Here is a 21,619-nt window from a genome sequence, read left to right as displayed (position 1 = left end):
GAAGTGGAGGTGGATGACACAGGACGAGGTGCATGGGGCAAGGAGCAGGCGAGGAGGCCCCCTCAAGTCAAAATACAAGGTGTTATCTGCAAAGAAATACTAACCTCTGCATAAAAGGCTAATGTCACCTAGGAAACACTCTACTTTCAGGGCAAGTCAATTTGAGCATACCGAGACTTGAGAGTAGCTGAATCAAAAGCTTAAAACAACCTTACTTTATTTTTTTAGAAAATGAGGATAACCTCCTGACCTCTGCATCATCCACACGGCCACATAAAACAACCATAGTGGCAAGAAGACAATGTTTTAATCACACCCAGAGTCAAGCATCATCGCAGATATTTAACCAACAAAAGAAAATAAATAAATACTACAATAACAGCACAACATGCTAACCAATATTTGTCAGGAAAAGAACTGGCAGTAAATGTATGTTGCATCACAGCGACACGCTGCCAGGCAAAAAAGTATCAGAATGCCGCACACTCAAACAGCGAGCATCTGCACGTTTTCGTTGTAGTTTATAGCCAAAACTTAAGCTCAAAATGCAAGGGCCGTACCTCTATCTACCATCTATGTCAACACATAAAAACACCCTTGGCAATTTACTATGAGCAGCTCGCATCTTTGCCTGATCTTCAGATTGTTCTGACAGACATTTGATCTCTACATTTCCGCTCCAACTTGCGAAGATTAGTACAGGAGGATAGATAGTCGAAATCCCAGTAAATTATACACATGCAACGCCCACGTATCTTCCCTCTTGCAGGGATGCTATCTGCGATAAGGAAAAAAACTGCAATTCCTTGTGCAACCAAATCATGTCCTGCATATTATCATTGGTTTTGAATTTGGAGCACAATCACTATGATCATCTCCATGCAAGGGTGCCGTGGGCTGAAGCCGTGCCACCGATTATGTTGGGTTGAAGGCTGTGGGACTGCTGGAGAATACTAGGCGGTCACTGTCAGCAAGCATAGTCTGAAATTATTTGGAGAATTATCTGTTGTATTAGATAAAAGAACAATATCTTGAGCCAATCAACTTGCCATCTCTTCTGTACATGGTTTACCTGCAAAGTTGCAGTGCGCACTAGCTGGGAACCAAATCACTTCAGCGGCATGCTTAGTCCAGCAAGCAAATCAATAAGGTGATTCCATACACATTTTGAACGCAGGGGTGGTCATACGTTTCCCAGGTAATTGTGCAACCTCACGAAATCATCCATCATCAGTTCTGACGGTCTAGCCTGCAGCAATAGTGAATTTAGTGTGCGAGAGAGGATGGATGGACGGAGGGAGAGCTTACCGTAGGCGGAAGACCGATATTGGTCAGAGCGGCCTCGATGTCAGCAGAAGAATATAGGTGTTGAAGTGATTTCCGAAGCATCTTGCGCTTCCCATTGAACGCGGAGTTCACCTGGAATTAAAGGGAACGAACCAGTCTTAATGGCTATCACCAACAACTGGCGGTTAAGTGAAAAAAAGAGGAAACTTATGTGTGCAGTCTGACTCACCATTGAAAAGAAACTTTTGTTAGAACTAACAGGCGGGTACTCCCCAGCATCCTTTATTTTAAACCTTATAACACCACCATCAACCTGCATGGTATCCATGATAAGTCCTTACATGCCACATTTATGAAACCCCAAGCACTGCTATAGCATGCTGCGCATAAGGGCATCTGGAATAAGAAATTGATTACCGTTGGTTGAGGGAAAAAGTTGGCCCTCTCTACTTTGAACTTGTATTCAGGTTCTACAAAAAACGAAGATAACATATGCATGTCATTAACTGTGATATATGTAACTAGGCATACTAAGTGAGATGTTACAACACTGGAAAACAAGTCAGATGATTTGGTGACTGTCAACACATGAATTGCATAGCTACACAGTAGCAGTTACTACAGTACAGAAGAGATAATCTGCCCACACAGGGATCGAACCCAGGTAGGCAAGGAGACGCCACTGCGCTCCCATCAGATGCGGGCAATGACAACACTTTTGATCATTTAACCGCTCAAGAATACTAGCTAATGTGCATCAGAGCATCTACATGTCGAAATTCGAAACAATGGAGAAAAATAATTCCTTGTATAAAGCCCAAAACAATATACCCCTTGTTATGAGAGTTTACCTACTGTTTTCCTTCGATAAAAGCATGCTTACTTGCAAAAACGAAAACAATAAAAGAGTAAACCTATTTTCAAGCCTGGACGATGGAATGCAGATAAAGAGTATTCCAGTGTCATCAAGGTATCAAACAGGCAAAACTAAAGGAAGACCCTCTTACCAGAGTAGAAATTAACAAACACATTGATAGGTCGGTACTCTGGTGTTTGTATTGAAGCATTTGCAAGGCGTAGTGCTGCTTCATCCTGAAATAAAGAATTAATAAGATTTACCATTTCTTACTAAAGATGTTATGAATCACCATAAATATTGAAGAGCAGAAGAACCTCACATAAAACAAGGACAAAAAATCACTGGGAAAAAAATCCAAAAAATCTAACATAAAATTTGGCAGAAGTGATAAGAGGAAAATAGAAGGCGCATACAAACATCATTATGTTTGACATTAATAAATGCACATAACTGAGCAGTACTTCGAATATACAAATCGTACAAGCAGTTTATACTGCAGAAAATAATCAAAGTTCAGTCATCTTCTGAACCAATATGACCTAGGAATTGTCCTACCGACGACATGGGACGTCCACTAATTTCTTTCATGCTGATTTTGTAATCCTATCCTCGGAGGTCTGTACTGCTAAACTCTCTTTCTGTTCAATGAAAAGAAACACAAAGTCTTTGCGTTTTCTCGAAAAGAATTGAGCAGTACTTCGAACATAAAAATGGTACAAGCAGTTTATACTGCAGAAAATAACCAAAGTTCAGTCCTCTTCTGAACCAATACTGGGCTGTAATTAACTGGAACTTGCAAGCAACATGTACCCACTTAATGCAAAAATAGATGTGATGCAAACCTGAAGCATGAGCACCATGACAGAGAAAACATCTCCCATTGGGAGAATTTGTTTGACAACTTCAGTGCTGACATTGAATGGTAAGTTTGACACAACCTGCAAAACAGAAAGTATGAGGTGGACACAAAAACACCTCCATAATGACCAATAGTTGACGAATTCTGCAAGAAGTTCAATGAAATACAAACAATGCCAAGCATCAATGCTAACCTTGGCATATTTTTTCGTGCCACGGGATTTCTCCTCCAGGATAGGGAGAAAATGGGAGTGAACGTGAAATTTTGTAATATCTTCTTCAATGACCTGCATTAAATTTCAAACTCATTACACATCGGATGAGCACTATGTTTGATTTTAACATCCAATTAGAATTTCTAGCTTTGTTAAACATGTAACAAAATGTCCGTCTATTAAATAGCAAGATTTGTAAACTTAGATATCCAGAAGAGCAACCAGAGAATGATCGGTACAATAGCCCTTCTTAGAAAACACAGGGATGGTTATCATACTTATATCACCATAAAGGGAAAAGTATTAAAAGCACACACTGTATGTTCCTGTTACATGATGACTTTTGAGCTTAGCACCTTACGCATTTCATGTTAACAACCATCTATCACAACATTTACATGCTAGAAGTTTACAGCCAACAAAAGTGTTCATGGACTAACACACCCACATAAGTTTACTCTGTCGAAAATTCAGAAGGATTCATAGTATGTGAACCTTACTTTTCATGTAAAAATGTGTCATGTTTTTTTCAACATAAAGCAGGTTAAGTTAGCATAAAGTTCACTGCCAAATCACTATGCATAATAACCAAGAACATTATAAATTTGATACTGAGATACATCATTCAATTGGCGGTATTTATAACTGTCCGTAATGTAGCATGCGTTTTAGTACATACACGGTGTAAAAAGAGCGATCCTGCTGTCGGACCCGGCTTATAGATCTCCAGAATTTTTTTAAAGAAATGAAGGTACAAGCCATGGGGTTGCCTTTTACTACCATTCGAGCAACATTAACAGTCAAACAAAGGGATGAAACAATCCAATATGTTCATTTGAGAACAGGACAGTACCTTCAATTGCTCTGTGGATCCAAACCTATCTCTCACAAGGGTAGCCATATGCTTATCCTGACACCAAACAAACACATAATAAAAAGATGGCATTGCAGATTATGGATGAATTCAGTTAGCAGAGCTACTGGCGAGCAATAGTATTGATAGACTAGGACAGTGAAATAGGCGGACCTTCTCGACGGCGACGACGGTGGCGCCGGCCGCGAGCAGCGCGGCGGTGAGCGAGCCCGTCCCGGGGCCTATCTCCAGCACGACGTCCCCCTCCTCCACCCCCGCCGCCGCCACCAGCTCCTCGTTCACCCTCGCGTTCAGCATGTAGTTCTGCAGCACAGTGAGCGCAACCCCACGGTGAGAAACTCGCGGACTGGGGCTTCCGCGGCCGCCATGGAATGGAATGGGGGAGGAGAGGGTGGCTGGACGGACGGACGGACCTGGCCGAGGGATTTGCGGGGCACGTGGCGGCGGCCGTGCGAGTTGAGGGAGCGGATGGTGGAGTGGTAGTCGTCGGCCGCGCCGCCGCCGTCGGACGCGGCGGTCGAGACGGCGGATGTGGGCCGGATACGGCCGCAAGGCGGCGGCGGCCGGCGGTGAGGAGGCGTGGCCGGAGACGGGGAAGGCCGCGCCGGGCGCGGGGATAAGGAGGTGAGCGCCAGCATTTTCGAAGGTAATATCTTTTTTTTCTCACATTTGTTTTTATTTAGGGGAAACTTCAAACCCAAAGCCCAAGGCCAAGACTTCGGCCACCCCAAACCTTCCGCAGCGGCGGCGATGGAGAGGAAGGAGGCCGCGGCGGCGCCGGCGGCGGCCGGACCCGATTGCGACGAGGCCGACGGCGATCTAATCAGCCGCCTCCCCGACGACGCCCTCGGCGCCATCGTCTCCCTCCTCCCCACCAAGGACGGCGGCCGCACGCAGGCCCTCTCCCGCCGATGGCGCCACCTCTGGCGTTCCACGCCTCTCAACCTCGAGGTCCGCTCCCCCGCCAGCCCCCAGCACCCCTCCTCCGTCCCACCCTCCGCCGTCTCCAACATAATCTCCCAACACCCCGGCCCCGCCCGCCGATTCTCCTTCCGCTGCCGCGGCGCCGGTGATCTCTACGCCCAGACGGAGCGCTGGTTCGCCTCCCGGGCCCTCGCCAGCCTCCAGGAGCTTGACATCGGCTACGAGTACCCCTCTGCACGTACCAGCCACCCGCTGCCGCAATCCGCGTTCCTCTCCGCATCCACCCTCCTCGTCGCCAAGATCAAAGATTGCAATTTCCCGGACGCGATCTCACGGTCCATGAATTTCCCCCTCCTCAACCAGCTTACCTTGGATTGTGTTTCGATCTCGAGGACGCGTTCCACGGCTTGCTCTCCAGCTGCCATGCCTTGGAGAGCTTATCCATGCTCGAAGTTCATGCCGCCGGTTGCCTCCGTGTTAGCTCACGAACTCTTAGGAGCATTGGCTTCCGTGATAGCTCTGATGTAAAAGCAGAATTGGTCATCGACGATGCTCCTCGCCTTGAACGGTTATTGTTACCGTATAGTCACCTGAATGATTGTGTGACTATCCGGATTATTAGGGCACCTAAACTGGAGATATTGGGTCCTTTCTCGCCGGACTTGTGCGAACTCCTGGCCTTCCAGGTAGCAGCAACAGCCATCATTCAGCATTCTTACAAACAGATCATTATTTTGATGTTGGTTGTTTTCTTCAGGGAATGGGTCCAGTCGGCTCTGCAAACTCGATATCTACCGTGAAGGTTTTGGCTGTCGGGTGTTATACTTACCAATTGAATGCAGTTCTTGACATCCTCAAGTGGTTCCCCTGTTTGGGAAAGCTCTATGTCACCGTGAGTATTCATCTTGGCCTGCTTTGAATGTATGCTTTCGTTGACATATTTATTAATAACTAGTAGTCTAGGTAGTAGCAAAGCTCTAATGTATGCCTATTTCTTACTGTTTTGCAGTTTGGCAGGCAAAATTTGCCTCATTATGACCGACCACATCCCATGGAATGCCTTCAGACCCATCTAAAGGAAGTGGTGTTGAAGTATTTCAATGGTTATGAGCAACAGATTGACTTTGCCAGGTTCTTTGTTTTGAATGCGAAAGTGCTAAACAAAATTGAATTCCATGTACGTGAGGACCACTACAACAATGAATTTGTGGCTCGTCAACACACGCTGCTCCAAGCCGAAGACAGTGCTTCTCCGGATGCTCAATTCGAATTCAGGAAAACTTGTGGTTCTATTGATTATCATGTCAGCAAGCATATCCACGATATGTCAGTGGCCGACCCCTTCGCAGACAAGGTTGATGCCTGAAGATTGCACTCTCTTGTGCTCATTTTCTAGATGGGATTGATGCAAAAGGAGTCCACTTCTGAAATGTTGTAATGGGTAGGGATGCAAAAAGATTACTGAAGAAAGTTGTAAAGTGGGATGGAGCTGGTAATCCCACCCACCAGAACTCCTCTGGCCCTTTTGGCAACTTAAATGTCCTTTCAGTTATATACAGAAGTATGAAAAGTTCAGTTGCCGATCAGATTTTTTTGCATGCACATAGCATATGTATGATGCTTATGTGAGGTCAACATGTACGCCAGGCACTGTGATTTTCTACCTAGGATGTGCGGCTAATGATCCTGGAACAGGCTTTGGTTTACTCCGAGTTGATCTGCGATTAAAGTCTGAGTTTACCGAAATTAAACTTATCTCAGTGCTTGTACAAAATTAGCAAGTAATTTTCCTAACAACATTATTTTGGGCTAAGGACCTGAAAAAAGTGTGGGGCTGTGGGCTTTGCCAGGAATAATCCTGTTTCTAAACAGCTGAAATATATTACTCCCTCCGATCCAAAATAAGTTTTCCAGTTTTGAACTAAGGTTAGGGAGTAATTTGTTTCAACATTACTACTAGATAAGTAGTATTTCTAAACATCTTTCTTGCTTGCCGAAACCGGGTTTTTGCTGCACCTTTATCACTGTGTATGGGGCATCCTACATTCTTGGGTAAAAGAGGCTTGAGATCCTGAACAAACTTCAGCAGTTTTGATGGAGTTGGCGACATTTTGTAGCTGGACATGCATATATCTTTCTCATAGACATGGAAGAACCAGCAGTGAACTCTGTGGAGCTCTGCAAAATCAGTATTGGATTTGGAAGCAAATACGATATATCAGGATGCTATGCGTGACTGCTAAATCAGTTTTGTGGCATGCATACAAGATACTGTGGATGATTGCTTCCGATCTTTGCAAGGTGGGCAGGTACTGGGCTAGGAGGAAGACAGGAATGGTACCTTAGCAAGTATATCTTCCATGATTGGAGATGAACTGATGCTTGCAACTAGCCCGTTCTGAAATATATCGATCCTTAGGTTTGTCCTCCCATTTTCCTTATCTTACTCCATCTTGTCCAAGGGAGAGGTTGTTGAATCTGTTGATGGTTGTGTGCATTAGTAAACCGATATAAATTTATCTGTATTTTGATTAAATGTCTCACCGACTTCTCCCAAGAAGAAAATTTCACAGAACCACTTCCCGAGGAGTAGAATGCACAGAACCACCACAATCGTGTCACCATGGGCAGAAAATCATCACTTTAGAAAACTTGACAAAATGCAACGCACCGGAAAAGTGGCAGTGGCAAAAAAACACTGGTGGTAGATGCTAATCGTTTTGATGACATCACTAATCTGTCGGGACGACCCGTTAGACTGAGTTGGCAGAAAAAAAAAATACCATGCAGGCAAATTGGACTGGGTCTTCTTCTTCTTCCTTCCCCATTTTCTCAGATCTGAATCCCGAGCGCCCCAACCGCAACCGAGCTCTTATTCTTCTTGTTCTTGTTGTGGCGCGGGCCAAGGTGAGCGAGCTTGTGGGGGCAGGGGGTCGATGCCCGCACAACAGATGACAACAATAGTGGAGCAGTGTGCTCCAAGACTCGTTGGCGGCATCTGCGGTGTGCCACGTGGGGTCGCGGCAGTCGAGCACCTCCCTGAGAGCATCCACGACCCCGGTCGCGACCGCTGCCCAACACCTGCTTCTTCCTTGCGGTGAACGACTCCGGGTTCATGGAGTCGAGCTTGGATATGGGCTCCCTGACCAAGGCGATGAGCACCACCATGTTGTGCAACTGGAAGGCGTCCTTCTCGTGTCTGCCACCCCACCCCTGCCTGTGGGGCCCCTCGGAAGGGCATGTAGAGCACCTCTGTGGTGTGCAGCCACACCATGAAGCGGCCCTCATGGTCGGCTGCACCCTGAAGGCCACATGCCCCGCTAGTGCAAGCATGGCTGCCGCCGCTCCACCGACGACACCACCGCACCCACAGTCATGCCCATCAGCACCGCCCCCGCCCCAGCACCCGACAGCCGCACTCCCAGCTCCGTCAGCGGTGCGCGCGCAGGCGTCACCCCCGCTCGGTGGCCAGCAGCCACGCCTCCAGCTCCTACAGCCAGAGCGCGCGCCGGCATTGCCCTAGCCGCAACAGTGTAGAGTGCGGCCAGGGCGAGGCTCTTCTTAGGCGTCCCGGTGTCGATGCGGCCGCCAGGTGTCCTCGGTGCGTGGGAGGTGCCGGCGGTTTCTTCTTGTACCCACATAGAAGAGATGCACAATGGTGTTTGATGAAATGCCTAAGGAGAGAGGAGAGGAGAAAGAAAAGAAGACTTGTCCAATTTGCCCATGTGGTATTTTTTCCTGCCAACTCAGCCTGGCAGGTGGACCCGGCCGATTAATGACGCCATCCAAATGCTTAACATCTACCAGCAGTGTTTTTTTCATGGTTAATCTTTCGATGCGGTGCATTGCAGAGTTGGTGGTTTTTTGCATTGTGTGACACGATTATGGTAGTCCTGTGTCGAAATAAGATCCCACCTCATATGAAGAAGATCCGTTGTATTCACACAGAAATGGTTCATATGGAAAAAGATCCCACCTCATATGAAGAAGCCATGAGAAGCCCTCATTCATCGAAGTGGATGAAGGCAATGGAAAACGAGATGAAATCGATGAGTTCCAAAGATGTTTGGGACTTAGAGAAAATTCCTAAAGGAGCCAAAACAGTAGGCTGTAAATGGGTCTACAAAATTAAGTATGACTCTAAAGGGAATATAGAAAAGTATAAAGCACGACTCGTGGCAAAAGGATTTACATAAAGAGAAGGGATAGATTACAATGAGACATTTTCTCCAGTCTCATGTAAGGATTCCTTCCGAATCATAATGGCATTGGTTGCTCTTTTTGATTTAGAGTTACATCAAATGGATGTTAAGACGACATTTCTGAATGGTGATTTAAAAGAAAAGGTCTACATGAAACAACCCAAGGGTTTTATCATGGAAGGCAAGGAAGATATGGGATGCCGCCTGAAGAAATCCATTTATGGATTAAGACAAGCCTCTAGACAGTGGTATCTAAAGTTTAATGAAACAATTAAAAGTTTTGGATTTAAAAAAAATATTGAGGATAATTGCATTTATGCAAAGTTTAAAAATGGGAAATATATTTTCCTAATCTTGTATGTGGATGATATCCTGCTTGCTAGCAGTGATGTTAGTCTACTACAAGAAACAAAGAAGTTCTTATCCTCAAATTTTGACATAACAGATCTTGGTGAAGCATCATATGTTTTGGGCATAGAAATTCACCGAGATAGGAAGAATGGAGTCTTAGGACTATCGCAGAAAGCATATTTAGAAAAGGTTCTTAAAAAGTATAATATGCATGCGAGTAAAGCCACACCTGCTCCTATAGTTAAGGGCGATAGTTTTGGGAAATTCCAATGTCCCAAGAACCAGTACGAGATCGATCAAATGAAAGAAGTACCATATGCTTCGGCAGTTGGCAGCTTACAGTATGCACAAGTGTGCACTCGCCCTGACTTAGCCTTTATCACCCGGGTACTCGGTAGATATCAAGAGAATCCAGGCATAGAGCACTGGAAGATGGTAAAGAAAGCATTGCATTATGCGCAAGGCACAAAGGACTACATGCTAATATACAGGAGAAGTGATTCCCTAGAGATAAAAGGGTATTCAGACGCAGATTTTGCGGGGGACAAAGATGATAGAAAATCCACGTCAGGATACGTATTCACCCTCGCTGGGGGGCTATTTCGTGGAAAAGCTCCAAACAGTCGATAGTTGCATCATCCACGATGTATGCAGAATTCATAGCATGCTTCGAAGCCACGTGGCAGGCGATATGGCTAAAGAAATTTATACCCGACTTGAAAGTGGTAGATTGTATTCACAAACCACTAAAGATGTACTGTGACAACCAGCCCGCAGTATTCTATGCTCACAACAAGTCGAGTAATGCTACCAAAACAATAGAGATAAGGTATTATGTTGTGAAAGATAAAATCCAGGATCAAACTATAAGTCTCGAGCATAAGGACAAAAGATATGCTTGCGGATCCGCTAACGAAAGGCTTACCAACCAATGTGTTCAAGGAACACTTAGCCGGCATGGGTTTAAGGGAAAGCCTTATGATTCATGGATAGGCCCAAAAGGAACATAATTTGTTTCTGAACATAACGTATGTTGTAGCTGTATGATTCTATCGGCAATTAAGCTGTGACGATGAAACATGCTCTATGTATCAATATGTGATGAAACAAATAAACTAGAAAGTATAAAGTTAAAAGTAAAGTTGAGATCAAGGGGGAGAATGTTAAGTTGATCTCTCTCCCGTTCGAACCCAACGGGTCAAACGGGCCCCTGACTCGCGCCCTGATCGGGGGCGCCCAACCAAACCATGATTGGTGGGCCCATGTGACCCGCGCTATATAAACAGAGGTGGGGAGTCGGGGCACGAATTACGAGGTTAATCACTGTCACAATCCCCACCTACAATCCCTACCGATCTAGGGTTAGCGCGGTGCTCACGGGAAGCACACCACCGCCTCCATCTCTCTGCCATCACCGACCCCTACTTCACCATGGCCGGTGCTGGATCGAGCTCATCTGGACAAGCAGAAGGTAGAAACACGAACTAACCTACCCCCCCACACCCCGGTTGCAAGGTTTCTATTTTGTATCCTTTTCTTTTCTTTTTTAGACAACTTCTCTTTGCTCTTTGTTTGAGGGGATTTTCTTGTTTTCACAAACATTGTCCGCCGAATTCCCCACAAACCCTCCCTCCGTCTCGCCAGCCGCCGGCCATGGAGAAGAAAAAGGCAGCGGCGGCGCGATCCGCTCGCAAGGAGCGAAAGTCCCATGGAGCCGCGCGGAAGCGGGCGCGGAGTGGCGACTGCGACATGAATGCCGGCGATTTCATCAGCCGCCTCCCGGACGCTGTCCTGGGCACCATCATCTCTTTACTCCCCACCAAGGACGGCGGCCGCACGCAGATCCTCTCCCGCCGATGGCGCCACCTATGGCGCTCTGCTCCTCTCAACCTCGAGGTCATCACCGGGCCTCCCGGACCCTGTCCTGGGCACCATCATCCCTCCGCGGTCCACCACTCCACCGTCTCCAAGATAATCTCCCAACACCTTGGCCCCGCCCGCCGATTCTGCCTCAAGCACCTGATCGACGGCAACCTCCCTGAGATGGAGAGCTGGTTGGACTCCCGAGCCATCGTCAACCTCCAGGAACTCGACATCACCAATTACGCTGGATATAAGACCGGCTATACATTGCCGCAATCCGTGTTCCGCTCCGCATCCACACTTCTCGTTGCAAAGATAATGGGTTGCAATTTCCCGGACGCGATCACACGCTCCATGAATTTCTACCTCCTCAACCAGCTTTCCTTGGATTGTGTTTCGGTCTCGGGGGATGTGTTCCATGGCTTGCTCTCCGGCTGCCATGCCTTGGAGAGCTTAGCCATGCTCGAAGTTCATGCTACTGGTTGCCTCCGTGTTAGCTCGCCAACTCTTAGGAGCATTGGCTTCCGCAAAGGATCTCGTAAAAGAGCCGAATTGGTCCTCGAGGATACTCCTCGCCTTGAAAGGTTATTATTACCGTATTGTGACCGGAATAATTTTGTGACTATCCGGGTTATTTGGGTGCCTAAACTGCAGATATTTGGGCCTTTCTCAACAGGCGCGTGCGAACTCCGGGTCTTCCAGGTAGCAGCAACAGACATCATTCAGCATTCTTACATGGAGATAATTGTTTTTGATGTTTTGTTGTTTTCTTCAGGGAATGAGCCCCGTCAGCTCGACAAACTCGATATGCACTGTGAAGGTTTGGGCCCTCGGGTGTTCTGAACATCAATTGCATGCAGTTCTTGACGTCCTCACGTGGTTCCCCTGTTTGGAAAAGCTCTATGTCACAGTGAGTATTCATCCTTGCTCGCTTTAAATGTATGCTTTGATTGAAATATGAACTAGTCTAGTTAGCAACGCTTTAACACATGCATATGTTTTTCTGTTTTGCAGTTTCACGCACACTATAGGACGTTTAAGCAAAATGAGCATCAGTATGACCCACTACATCCAGTGTGCCTTCAGACCCATCTAAAGAGAGTGGTGTTTTTTTTGTTGAGAATCACCGGGGGAGTACAGAATTACATAGGCACGGTGCAACGTGCAGAGAGTACATAGTGGTGTTTAAGTTATTCAAAGGCTCTAAGCAACAGATTGAGTTTGTCATGTTCTTTATTTTGTATGCGAAATTGCTAAAGAAAATTGAATTCCAAGTTTGTGGGGATTACTACAACAATGAATTTGTGGCTCGTCAATGCGCGCTGCTCAAAGTCGGAAACAGAGCTTCTCGATATGCTCAATTTAAATTCAGGAATACTAGTGGTTGTACTGATGACCATGTCACCAAGCATATCCACGATTTGTCACTGGCTGACCCCTTCAGACTGCCTTAGACAGGGTTGATGGCTGAAGATTGCACTGTCTTGTGCTCATTTTCTAGATGGGGTTGATGCAAAAAGAGTAAACTGCTGAAATGGGTAGGAATGCAACAAAAAAAAAACTGCGGAAAATTGTAATCCCATCCGCCAGAACTCCTCTGGCCCTGTGCAATTTGTTTCTTTTCTTTCCTTCCTAAGCTGGGCTAGAAACACGTGCTTGTGTTGGAAACTTAACTGTCCTTTCAGTTATATACCACAGTATGAGAAGTTTAGTTGCGGATTAGATTTCTTTTCATACACGTAGCATATGTACGATGCTTATGAAAGGTCAACCTGTACGCTAGGCACTATGGTTTCTACCTAGGAAGTAGGCACTTCTGTGATTTTCTATTCCAGCAGGTTGAAGTTCGGCTAATGATCCTAGAACACAATGGGGTTGCCTACTAGTAGTTGATCTGTTACTAAAGTTTGAGTTTACTCAAATTAAATCTATCTTGTCCTTGTACAAATTAGCAAGTAATTTTTCTAACCGCATTAATTTGGGCCAAGGACCTGAAAAAGAGTGCGGGCTTTGCCAGGAATCCTGTTTCTAAACAGCTGAAACACGCTTCTTACCTTGTTTCAACATTACTACTAGATAAGTAATACTCCCTCAGTCGTAAAGTAAGTGTGTCAACTTTGTACCAACTTTATTACAAAGTTGTACTAAAGTTGAGACACTTACTTTGGGATGGAGGGTGTAGTATTTCTAAACATATTTGTTGCTCGCAAAACCGAGTTTTTCTGCACCTTTATCACTGTGTATGAGGTATCCTACATTCTTGAGTAAAAGAGGCTTGAGGTCCTTAATAAACTTAAGCAGTTTAGATGGAGTTGGCTACATTTTGTCACTGGACATACATATATCTTTCTCATAGGCATGATAGGATCATTAGTAAACTTTGGAAGCAAATACGATGTATCGGGATAGTATGCATGATTGCTAATTCAGTTTTGTGGCATGTACAAGATAGTTGTATTTTGCTAAGTTAGTACTATAATGTAGTATCAGGATACTATGGATGATTGCTTCTGATCATTTTGCAAGAATACATTGTTCTTCATCCAATACTTCCTCCTGGAACAAGAATGGTACCGTAGCAAGTATATCTCCATGATTGGAGAGGAACTGATGATCGCAACTAGCCTGATCTGAAATATTTCGATCCTTACTTTTCTCCTCCCATTTTCCTTATCTAATGACTTAAGTTGATGGTTGTGTGCATATGTAAACCAGTATAAATTCATGTGAATTTGGTTTAAATGCCTCACTAACTTCTCCCCAGCTATAGCCTAGCAACAACCCGATGGATATATGAACCTTTACAACCCAATGCCAGTTTTACTATACATAAATCTTATTTATATTAATGTGAACTCGATCTCGCAGTTGATGTCCCTTTAAATTTCAAATATATTCATATCTATCAGATGAGACAAAGAAAAAGAATAACCTGCAAAAAAAAGACAAAAAAAGGAAAGCACGAACTGAATAAAACACACCCTATTGCAAGGTTTCTTTTTAGAATATTTTCTTGTTTTTACCGAAATTCCCCCCCCCCCCCCCCCCCCCCCCGCTTTATATTATAAAGCAACGATCACCGATACAAACAACGGAAACAACACAGCACCACACCACACCACCACACAACACAACCACGGCCAGATACAGCAGGTACAGGAACACCAACATCACCCCAACACTCCAAAGCATACAACAAATGAGTAGTCCACCATGACAGACTCTCACGAAGAGACAAGGCTGAGCTTGGTGAATGTAGGCCTCCAAGACGACGCCTTCAAGAAGGGGAACGACACCGGGCGCTGTCGCCGCCGGATCCAAAGGATCATGGCTTTCACATGGATCATTCGAAGGGGGAGAGTAGCCATGACGACGCCTTCAGGAAGGAGACGCCGCCGCTGTCGGCCCGACCGAAGCCGAGCAGGGGATGTCCCCTGGCACGCACGCTCCACCTTCGAAACGCCACCGCTTGCCGAAGCACCGGCCGCCACGCCGCTCGAGCAGCCATAGCAACCAGCCCACACCTGGGTCGCGCAGCTCGCCCACAAGTAACACGACTACCACCGCCGAGGCTTGTGCCCCGGCATCCATGACCCCTCCTCAACCACCACGGCGGCTAATGGACATAACCGACCGATGAGAGGTAGAAGGCACTTCCTTCACCCCAAAACGAACCCTTGGCGAGAAGACGACCCAGCCGGTCAGGTCCAAGTAGGGGAGAGAGTTGCCAGTAGCCGCCGGCCTCGGCCTCTCCGCAGGCGCCGACCTCGTCCTCGCCACAGCCGCCGGACTCGACCACGCCGCAGCTGCCGCACCGTGCCACCAGGGACAGGGACCAAGAGGCCCCTCCCTCCCTTCCCGGTGCGCCCCACCACCACCGGCCAGCCAACGACACCCGCCGAGCCGCTGGCGTCCACCAATAGGTCGCCACCGTCCGCCACATCCACTAGCCAAGGAGCAGACGAGAGAGGGTCAACCGCCATTGTCACCGTGGCACCCCCACCGGCCTGAAGACAAGGCAGGGCTGCCACCCGTGACCCGCACCGCCCGAAGGGACAGATCTAGCGGAGCCGCGACCAGAACCGGCCCTGAGGCGCGCACCTCCAGCACGCCACCCACCACGCCGCAGCCACGCCACCGCGCTGCCGCGCCAGCCACTAGCACGACACCCCGGGCCAACTGCCTCGGCCCGCCCCGAGCCTGCCGAACGAAGTGGCGAGTTCTCCTCGCCGTCGCCGGCGCCGACCAGGCTTCGCCTGGACGCCCCCTCTGGCGGCGGCGAGATAGAGGAGGAGAAGGCGGGGGACCCCGCCGTCGGCGGCTAGGGTTTCCTCCCGGTCACGAGCGAGGCGACATTGGAGGAGGGAGGGAGGGAGTTCCTTATTGTTGAGTATATGTGTTATGTGCATATTGTGTCACTACTAGGGAAAAGCTTATAGGCAAACGCTTACTAGTAGCGCGGGTTTATACCCCTCGCTACTGCTACTTACTAGTAGCGCGTGTTTTTACCCCTCGCCACTACTAAGTTGGTAGTAGTAGCGCGGGTTTTTAACCCTCGGTACTACTAAGCGGTCTCTACCGTGCCCCCCGGGACATGCCATAGTAGTAGCGAGTGGTATAAACCCGCGCTACTACTAAGTTGATAGTAGTAGCGTGGTTTTATACCCCTCGCTACTACTAAGTACGAGGTAGGTGAAGTTCCCATATCCTCGGCTGAATCCCTCCTCTCTCCCTCACTCTCCACCTCTCTCCCATTCTCCTTCTCCTCCCACCCGTGATTCCCATCTTCACCCATCGCCGCCGCCGATCTCACACCTCGGCGCCTTCCCCAAATTCAGTGACCTCCTCTCCCTCGGCGTCTCCCGACGCGGACGACGGCCATGACCAGGAGGAGGAGGCTACCGCTGCCGCTGCCGGGGCCGCCGGGTCCGGCACGGAGGGCGGCGGCAGCGTCCAGAGGGACGCCAACGGGGCTCCGCGGAGCTGGCCAAGGACGGTGGCGGTGAGTGCTCTGCTTCCAGCGACGCGCGCTGCCGACTCACACCGGCCGCCACGCCGCTCGAGCGGCCATAGCAACCAGCCCACACCTGGGTCGCGCAGCTCGCCCACAAGTAACACGACTACCACCGCCGAGGCTTGCGCCCGGGCATCCATGACCCCTCCTCAACCACCACAGCGGCTAATGGACATAACCGACCGATGAGAGGTAGAAGGTACTTCCTTCACCCCAAAACGAACCCTTGGCGAGAAGACGGCCCAGCCGGTCAGGTCCAGGTAGGGGAGAGAGATGCCAGTAGCCGCCGGCCTCGACCTCTCCGCAGGTGCCGACCTCGTCCTCGCCATAGCCGCCGGACTCGACCTCGCCGCAGCTGCCGCATCGTGCCACCAGGGACAGGGACCAAGAGGCCCCTCCCTCCCTCCCCGGTGCGGCCCACCACCACCGGCCAGCCAACGACACCCGCCGAGCCGCTTGCGTCCACCAATAGGTCGCCACCGTCCGCCACATCCACTAGCCAAGGAGCAGATGAGAGAGGGTCGACCGCCATTGTCACGGTGGCACCCCCACCGGCCTGAAGACAAGGCAGGGCTGCCACCCATGACCTGCACCGCCCGAAGGGACAGATCTAGCAGAGCCGAGACCAGAATCGGCCCCTAGGCGCGCACCTCCAGCACACGACCCGCCACGCCGCAGCCACGCCATCGCGCTGCCGTGCCAGCCGCTAGCACGACACCCTGGGCCAATCGCCTCGGCCCGTCCCGAGCCCGCCGAACAAAGTGGCGAGTTCTCCTCGCCGTCGCCGGCACCGACCAGGCTTCGCCTGGCCGCGCCCTCTGGCAGCGGCGAGATAGAGGAGGAGAAGGCGGGGGACCCCACCGTCGGCGGCTAGGGTTTCCTCCCGGTCGCGAGCGAGGCGACATGGGAGGAGGGAGGGAGTTCCTTATTGTTGAGTATATGTGTTATGTGCATATTGTGCCACTACTAGGGAAAAGCTTATAGGCAGACGCTTACTAGTAGCGAGGGTTTATACCCCTCGCTACTGCTACTTACTAGTAGCGCGTGTTTTTACCCCTCGCTACTACTAAGTTGGTAGTAGTAGCGCGGGTTTTTAACCCTCGCTATTACTAAGCGGTCTCTACCGTGCCCCCCTGGACATGCCATAGTAGTAGCGAGTGGTATAAACCCGCGCTACTACTAAGTTGATAGTAGTAGCGTGGTTTTATACCCCTCGCTACTACTAAGTACGAGGTAGGTGAAGTTCCCATATCCTCGGCTGAATCCCTCCTCTCTCCCTCACTCTCCCCCTCTCTCCCATTCCCCTTCTCCTCCCACCCGTGATTCCCATCTTCACCCACCGCCGCCGCCGATCTCACACCTCGGCACCTTCCCCAAATTCAGTGACCTCCTCTCCCTCGGCGTCTCCCGACGCGGACGATGGCCATGTCCAGGAGGAGGAGGCTACCGCTGCCGCTGCCAGGGCCGCCACGGAGGGCGGCGGCGGCGTCCAGAGGGACGCCAACGGGGGCTTCGTGGAGCTGGCCAAGGACGGTGGCGGTGAGAGCTCTGCTTCCAGCGACGCGCGCCGCCGACTCATCTCCTACCACGCGATGCACGCATCGCGTCGTCTGTTTTGGCACCAGGGTCGCTGACTGGCTTGCGTGTTTGACGGGCTCTGCAGATTCCGATGCGGGGGAGGACGAGGAGGAGGAGGAGCGGCAGCAGAAGCAGCATCAACAGTAGGACGAGCACGAGCACGAGCAGCTTCATCTAGGTTTCAAGCGTCGGCTCCAACTTCGGCGGCCACCAGTGAGTTCCTCCTCCTACTCCTCTCTATCTCTCTCTTCCTCATTCAAATAATTTTCTCTTCTTTTGTAGCAGTAGGAGATGAGAGGTGCGGGAATGAGTTGGGTGGGGAGCCACCATCACCATGGACAACTCCATCCCCTCCAGGACCAGCAGTAGCCATGGTTGGAGAGGACGATTGAGGGAGTCCTGGATTAGGGGGTCCCCGGGCGTCCGAGCTATGTGACGTCGGCCGGACTCGTGGGCCGTGAAGATACAAGATGGAGGGCTTTCCCCCGTGTCCGGATGGGACTCCCCTTGGCGTGGAGGGCAAGCTTGGCATTCGGATATGAAGATTGCTTTCTCTGTAAACCGACTCTGTACAACCCTAGCCCCTCCTGTGTCTATATAAACCAGAGGGTTTAGTCTGTACAGGCAATCATAATCATATAGGCTAGACATCTAGGGTTTAGCCATGATGATCTCGAGGTAGATCAACTCTTGTAACCCCTATACTCACCAAAGTCAATCAAGAAGGATGTAGGGTATTACCTCCATTAAGAGGGCCCGAACCTGGGTAAACATCATGTCCCTGTTTCCTGTTACCTTCGATCCTAAGACGCACAGTTCGGGACTCCCTACCCGAGATCTGCTAGTTTTGACACCGACATTAGTGCTTTCATTGAGAGTTCCTCCGTGTTGTCAATAGAAGGATCGATGGCTCGGCTTGTCATCAACGACAAAACTACCTCTGGAAAAGCCCTAGTTCCCGGGCAAATCCTCCAGATCGACAATTTCACCATAGGCGCCCGCCCGGCCATAAAGCTGAGGCAATCCCCCGGATTGCCAAAAATCATCTCCGCATCAACCCCGAAGGCGTCAATAAGATGGATCCGACAGATGTTTCATCTTTAAACAAACTGCTAGATCGCATCGCCCCCTAGGGGTCTCAACATATTATGATCTGATTGGGCTTAAACCCGATCAGAGAGAAATCATATCCCCACCGGTCACCCACCTGGTGACCGTCGTGGAAGAGCAAGGTGAGGATACCGCTCCCCCTACACTAAAAACAAACTATGTTCGGATCTCCGAGCTCTGCGAGCCGGACACCCATCGTCTAGAAACTATCCGCCCTCTGAACATAGAACCAGGCTCTAAGCCTAAAAACCCTCAGGACACTCCGGATCCTGGGCCATTGAACTCAGAAATTTTTCAAAACCCGGATTCCGCAGTGGGCCACGGGTCAGATTTAATCCCACCCGCCCACCACAAGCAATACTCTCCAAGCAATTCCGGTCCCCCGGACATATGCGATTTAATGTATATACGACAGCAACCTTAGGAAACAGTCCATCACTTTTGGGCTAGATTCCTACTTGTTACAAACAAGATTAAAGATTGCTGCGACAATGATGCGGTATCAGTCTTTTGCCACAACTATACGGACGAGGGGATCCTCAATGCTCTCAACCGACGCCGCACACTGCACTTTGTAGATTTGGCTCACATAGTACAGAAGTATTGCGCAATGGAAAGCGCTGGAAAGCCCAGACAGCCCGGTGGGAACCACGGGCCTTTAAGCCACCCATCGGCCGGGCGAAAAGGATGCACCCTCACGGGGCACCCGATCATCGGTTCACTGACAAGAAAATTAAGCCCTTAACAGGGCACATGATTGTCCTTGATGAATGGCTTGACAAGCCTTGCCAAATACACACAATACCGAATTCCGAACCAGCACATAGCCTTCGGGCATGTTGGATACTTTGTCAGGTGGCTAAAAGCGGTGAGGCCATCCTCACTGAAATTGCCCCAGCAAGGTACCCCTTCGAGGGTAACGATCTCAATGTGTTCACGGTCTTCGAGACCTTCTCTTCAAATAATCGGCGCAAAAGGGCGCTCCGCGACCTCGCCGAAGTCAACCAAGTAGCTGCAATAAACCCTTGGAATGACATGACGATAACTTTCAACGCCACTAACGAACCACGGGCCCAATCAGTCCGAGCACCAGCCACCTTAGTTCTAAATCCAATTGTGGATGGATTTCGGCTCACTAAAGTGATCATGGACGTGGGCAGCGGATTGAACCTCATCTACGAGGACACGCTCAATAAAATGCAAATGGACAGGAGTCGCATTGAGCAAAGTAACACAACCTTTGGAGGAATTATCCCCAGTCGAGAAGCACGATGCTCGGGGAAAATTAAACTCGACGTGGTATCCAGCACACTAGAGAACTATAGGTCCGAAGAGATAATCTTCTGATACGTCTCCAACGTATCTATAATTTTTGATTGTTCCATGCTATTATATTATCTGTTTTGGATGTTTAATGGGCTTTAATATGCTCTTTTATATTATTTTTAGGACTAGCCTATTAACCGGAGGCCCAGTGCCAGTTTCTGTTTTTTTGCCTATTTGAGTGTTTCGCAGAAAAGGAATATCAAATGGAATCCAAACGGAACGAAACCTTCGCGAGGATCTTTCTTGGAACAAACGCAATCCAGGAGACTTGGGGTGGAAGTCTGGAACTCCGTGAGGCGTCCAAGAGGCAGGAGGGCGCGCCCCCACCCTCGTGGGACCCACAAAGCTCCACCGACGTACTTCTTTCGCCTATATATACTCTTATACCCTAAAAACATAAGGAGAGCCACGAAACCACTTTTCCACCGCCGCAACCTTCTGTACCCGTGAGATCCCATCTCAGGACCTTTTCCGGCGATCTGCCAGAGGGGGAATCGATCACGGAGGGCTTCTACATCAACACCATAGCCTCTCCGATGAAGCGTGAGTAGTTTACCACAGACCTTCGGGTCCATAGTTATTAGCTAGATGGCTTCTTCTCGATGTTCTTGGAGATCTATTCGATGTAATACTCTTTTGCGGCGTGTTTGCCGAGATCCGATGAATTGTGGATTTATGAACTTTATTATCCATGAATATTATTTGGTTCTTCTCTGAATTCTTATATACATGATTTGATATCTTTGCAAGTCTCTTCGAATTATCGGTTTAGTTTGACCTACTAGATTGATCTTTCTTGCAATGGGAGAAGTGCTTAGCTTTGGGTTCAATCTTGCGGTGTCCTTTCCCAGTGACAGTAGGGGCAGCGAGGTACGTATTGTATTGTTGCCATCGAGGATAAAAAGATGGGGTTTATATCATATTGCTTGAGTTTATCCCTCTACATCATGTCATCTTGCTTAAAGCGTTACTCTGTTCTAATGAACTTAATACTCTAGATGCATGCTGGATAGCGGTTGATGTGTGGAGTAATAGTAGTAGATGCAGAATCGTTTCGGTCTACTTGACACGGACGTGATGCCTATATTCATGATCATTGCCTTAGATAACTTCATAACAATGTGCTCTTCTATCAATTGCTCGGCAGTAATTTGTTCA

The 21,619-nt window shown here is 48.8% G+C and overlaps 2 protein-coding genes and 1 pseudogene across 3 annotated transcripts; 2 read left to right on the top strand and 1 right to left on the bottom strand.

The window, feature by feature from the left end:
- Nucleotides 1-341: 341 nt before the first annotated feature.
- LOC109786430 (ribosomal RNA small subunit methyltransferase, chloroplastic) lies at nucleotides 342-4,763 on the bottom strand. Of its 2 annotated transcripts, none has more exons than XM_020344994.3 (11): nucleotides 4,507-4,763; nucleotides 4,247-4,396; nucleotides 4,073-4,129; nucleotides 3,199-3,291; nucleotides 2,989-3,084; nucleotides 2,295-2,379; nucleotides 1,705-1,757; nucleotides 1,517-1,600; nucleotides 1,309-1,419; nucleotides 1,073-1,249; nucleotides 342-981 (listed from the first exon to the last, which is right to left on the bottom strand). In XM_020344994.3, exons 1-10 carry the CDS (start codon nucleotides 4,729-4,731, stop codon nucleotides 1,184-1,186), a joined length of 1,020 nt encoding a protein of 339 aa, XP_020200583.1. In that variant the 5' UTR covers nucleotides 4,732-4,763; the 3' UTR covers nucleotides 342-981; nucleotides 1,073-1,183. The 2 variants fall into 2 exon arrangements, with proteins under 2 accessions (XP_020200583.1, XP_020200582.1); XM_020344993.3 differs by having other exon boundaries at nucleotides 342-964.
- LOC109786425 (F-box/LRR-repeat protein At3g59190-like) lies at nucleotides 4,762-6,490 on the top strand (annotated as a pseudogene).
- Nucleotides 6,491-11,223: 4,733 nt separating this feature from the next.
- On the top strand, nucleotides 11,224-13,044 carry LOC109786428 (F-box/LRR-repeat protein At3g59190-like). The gene is made up of 5 exons (XM_020344989.3): nucleotides 11,224-12,135; nucleotides 12,209-12,343; nucleotides 12,448-12,534; nucleotides 12,606-12,679; nucleotides 12,761-13,044. Exons 1-5 carry the CDS (start codon nucleotides 11,224-11,226, stop codon nucleotides 12,885-12,887), a joined length of 1,335 nt encoding a protein of 444 aa, XP_020200578.1. The 3' UTR covers nucleotides 12,888-13,044.
- Nucleotides 13,045-21,619: the final 8,575 nt, after the last annotated feature.

Source organism: Aegilops tauschii, chromosome 6 (assembly GCF_002575655.3).
Source record: "Aegilops tauschii subsp. strangulata cultivar AL8/78 chromosome 6, Aet v6.0, whole genome shotgun sequence".
NCBI lineage: Eukaryota > Viridiplantae > Streptophyta > Magnoliopsida > Poales > Poaceae > Aegilops > Aegilops tauschii.
The sequence above is the reverse complement of the archived record's forward strand: the minus strand, read 5'-3'. Positions and strand labels throughout refer to the sequence as shown.

Excerpts from the sequence above, each read along its gene's own strand:
- LOC109786430 (XM_020344994.3), bottom strand. The coding sequence starts at position 4,731 with ATGCTGGCGCTCACCTCCTTATCCCCGCGCCCGGCGCGGCCTTCCCCG. Across the intron at positions 4,130-4,246 it reads CCGTCGTCGCCGTCGAGAAG|GATAAGCATATGGCTACCCT; the intron begins GTCCGCCTATTT and ends GTTTGGTGTCAG. Across the intron at positions 2,380-2,988 it reads TCATGGTGCTCATGCTTCAG|GATGAAGCAGCACTACGCCT; the intron begins GTTTGCATCACA and ends TCTTTATTTCAG.
- LOC109786428 (XM_020344989.3), top strand. The coding sequence starts at position 11,224 with ATGGAGAAGAAAAAGGCAGCGGCGGCGCGATCCGCTCGCAAGGAGCGA. Across the intron at positions 12,344-12,447 it reads TGGAAAAGCTCTATGTCACA|TTTCACGCACACTATAGGAC; the intron begins GTGAGTATTCAT and ends TCTGTTTTGCAG. Across the intron at positions 12,535-12,605 it reads TTCAGACCCATCTAAAGAGA|TACATAGTGGTGTTTAAGTT; the intron begins GTGGTGTTTTTT and ends ACGTGCAGAGAG.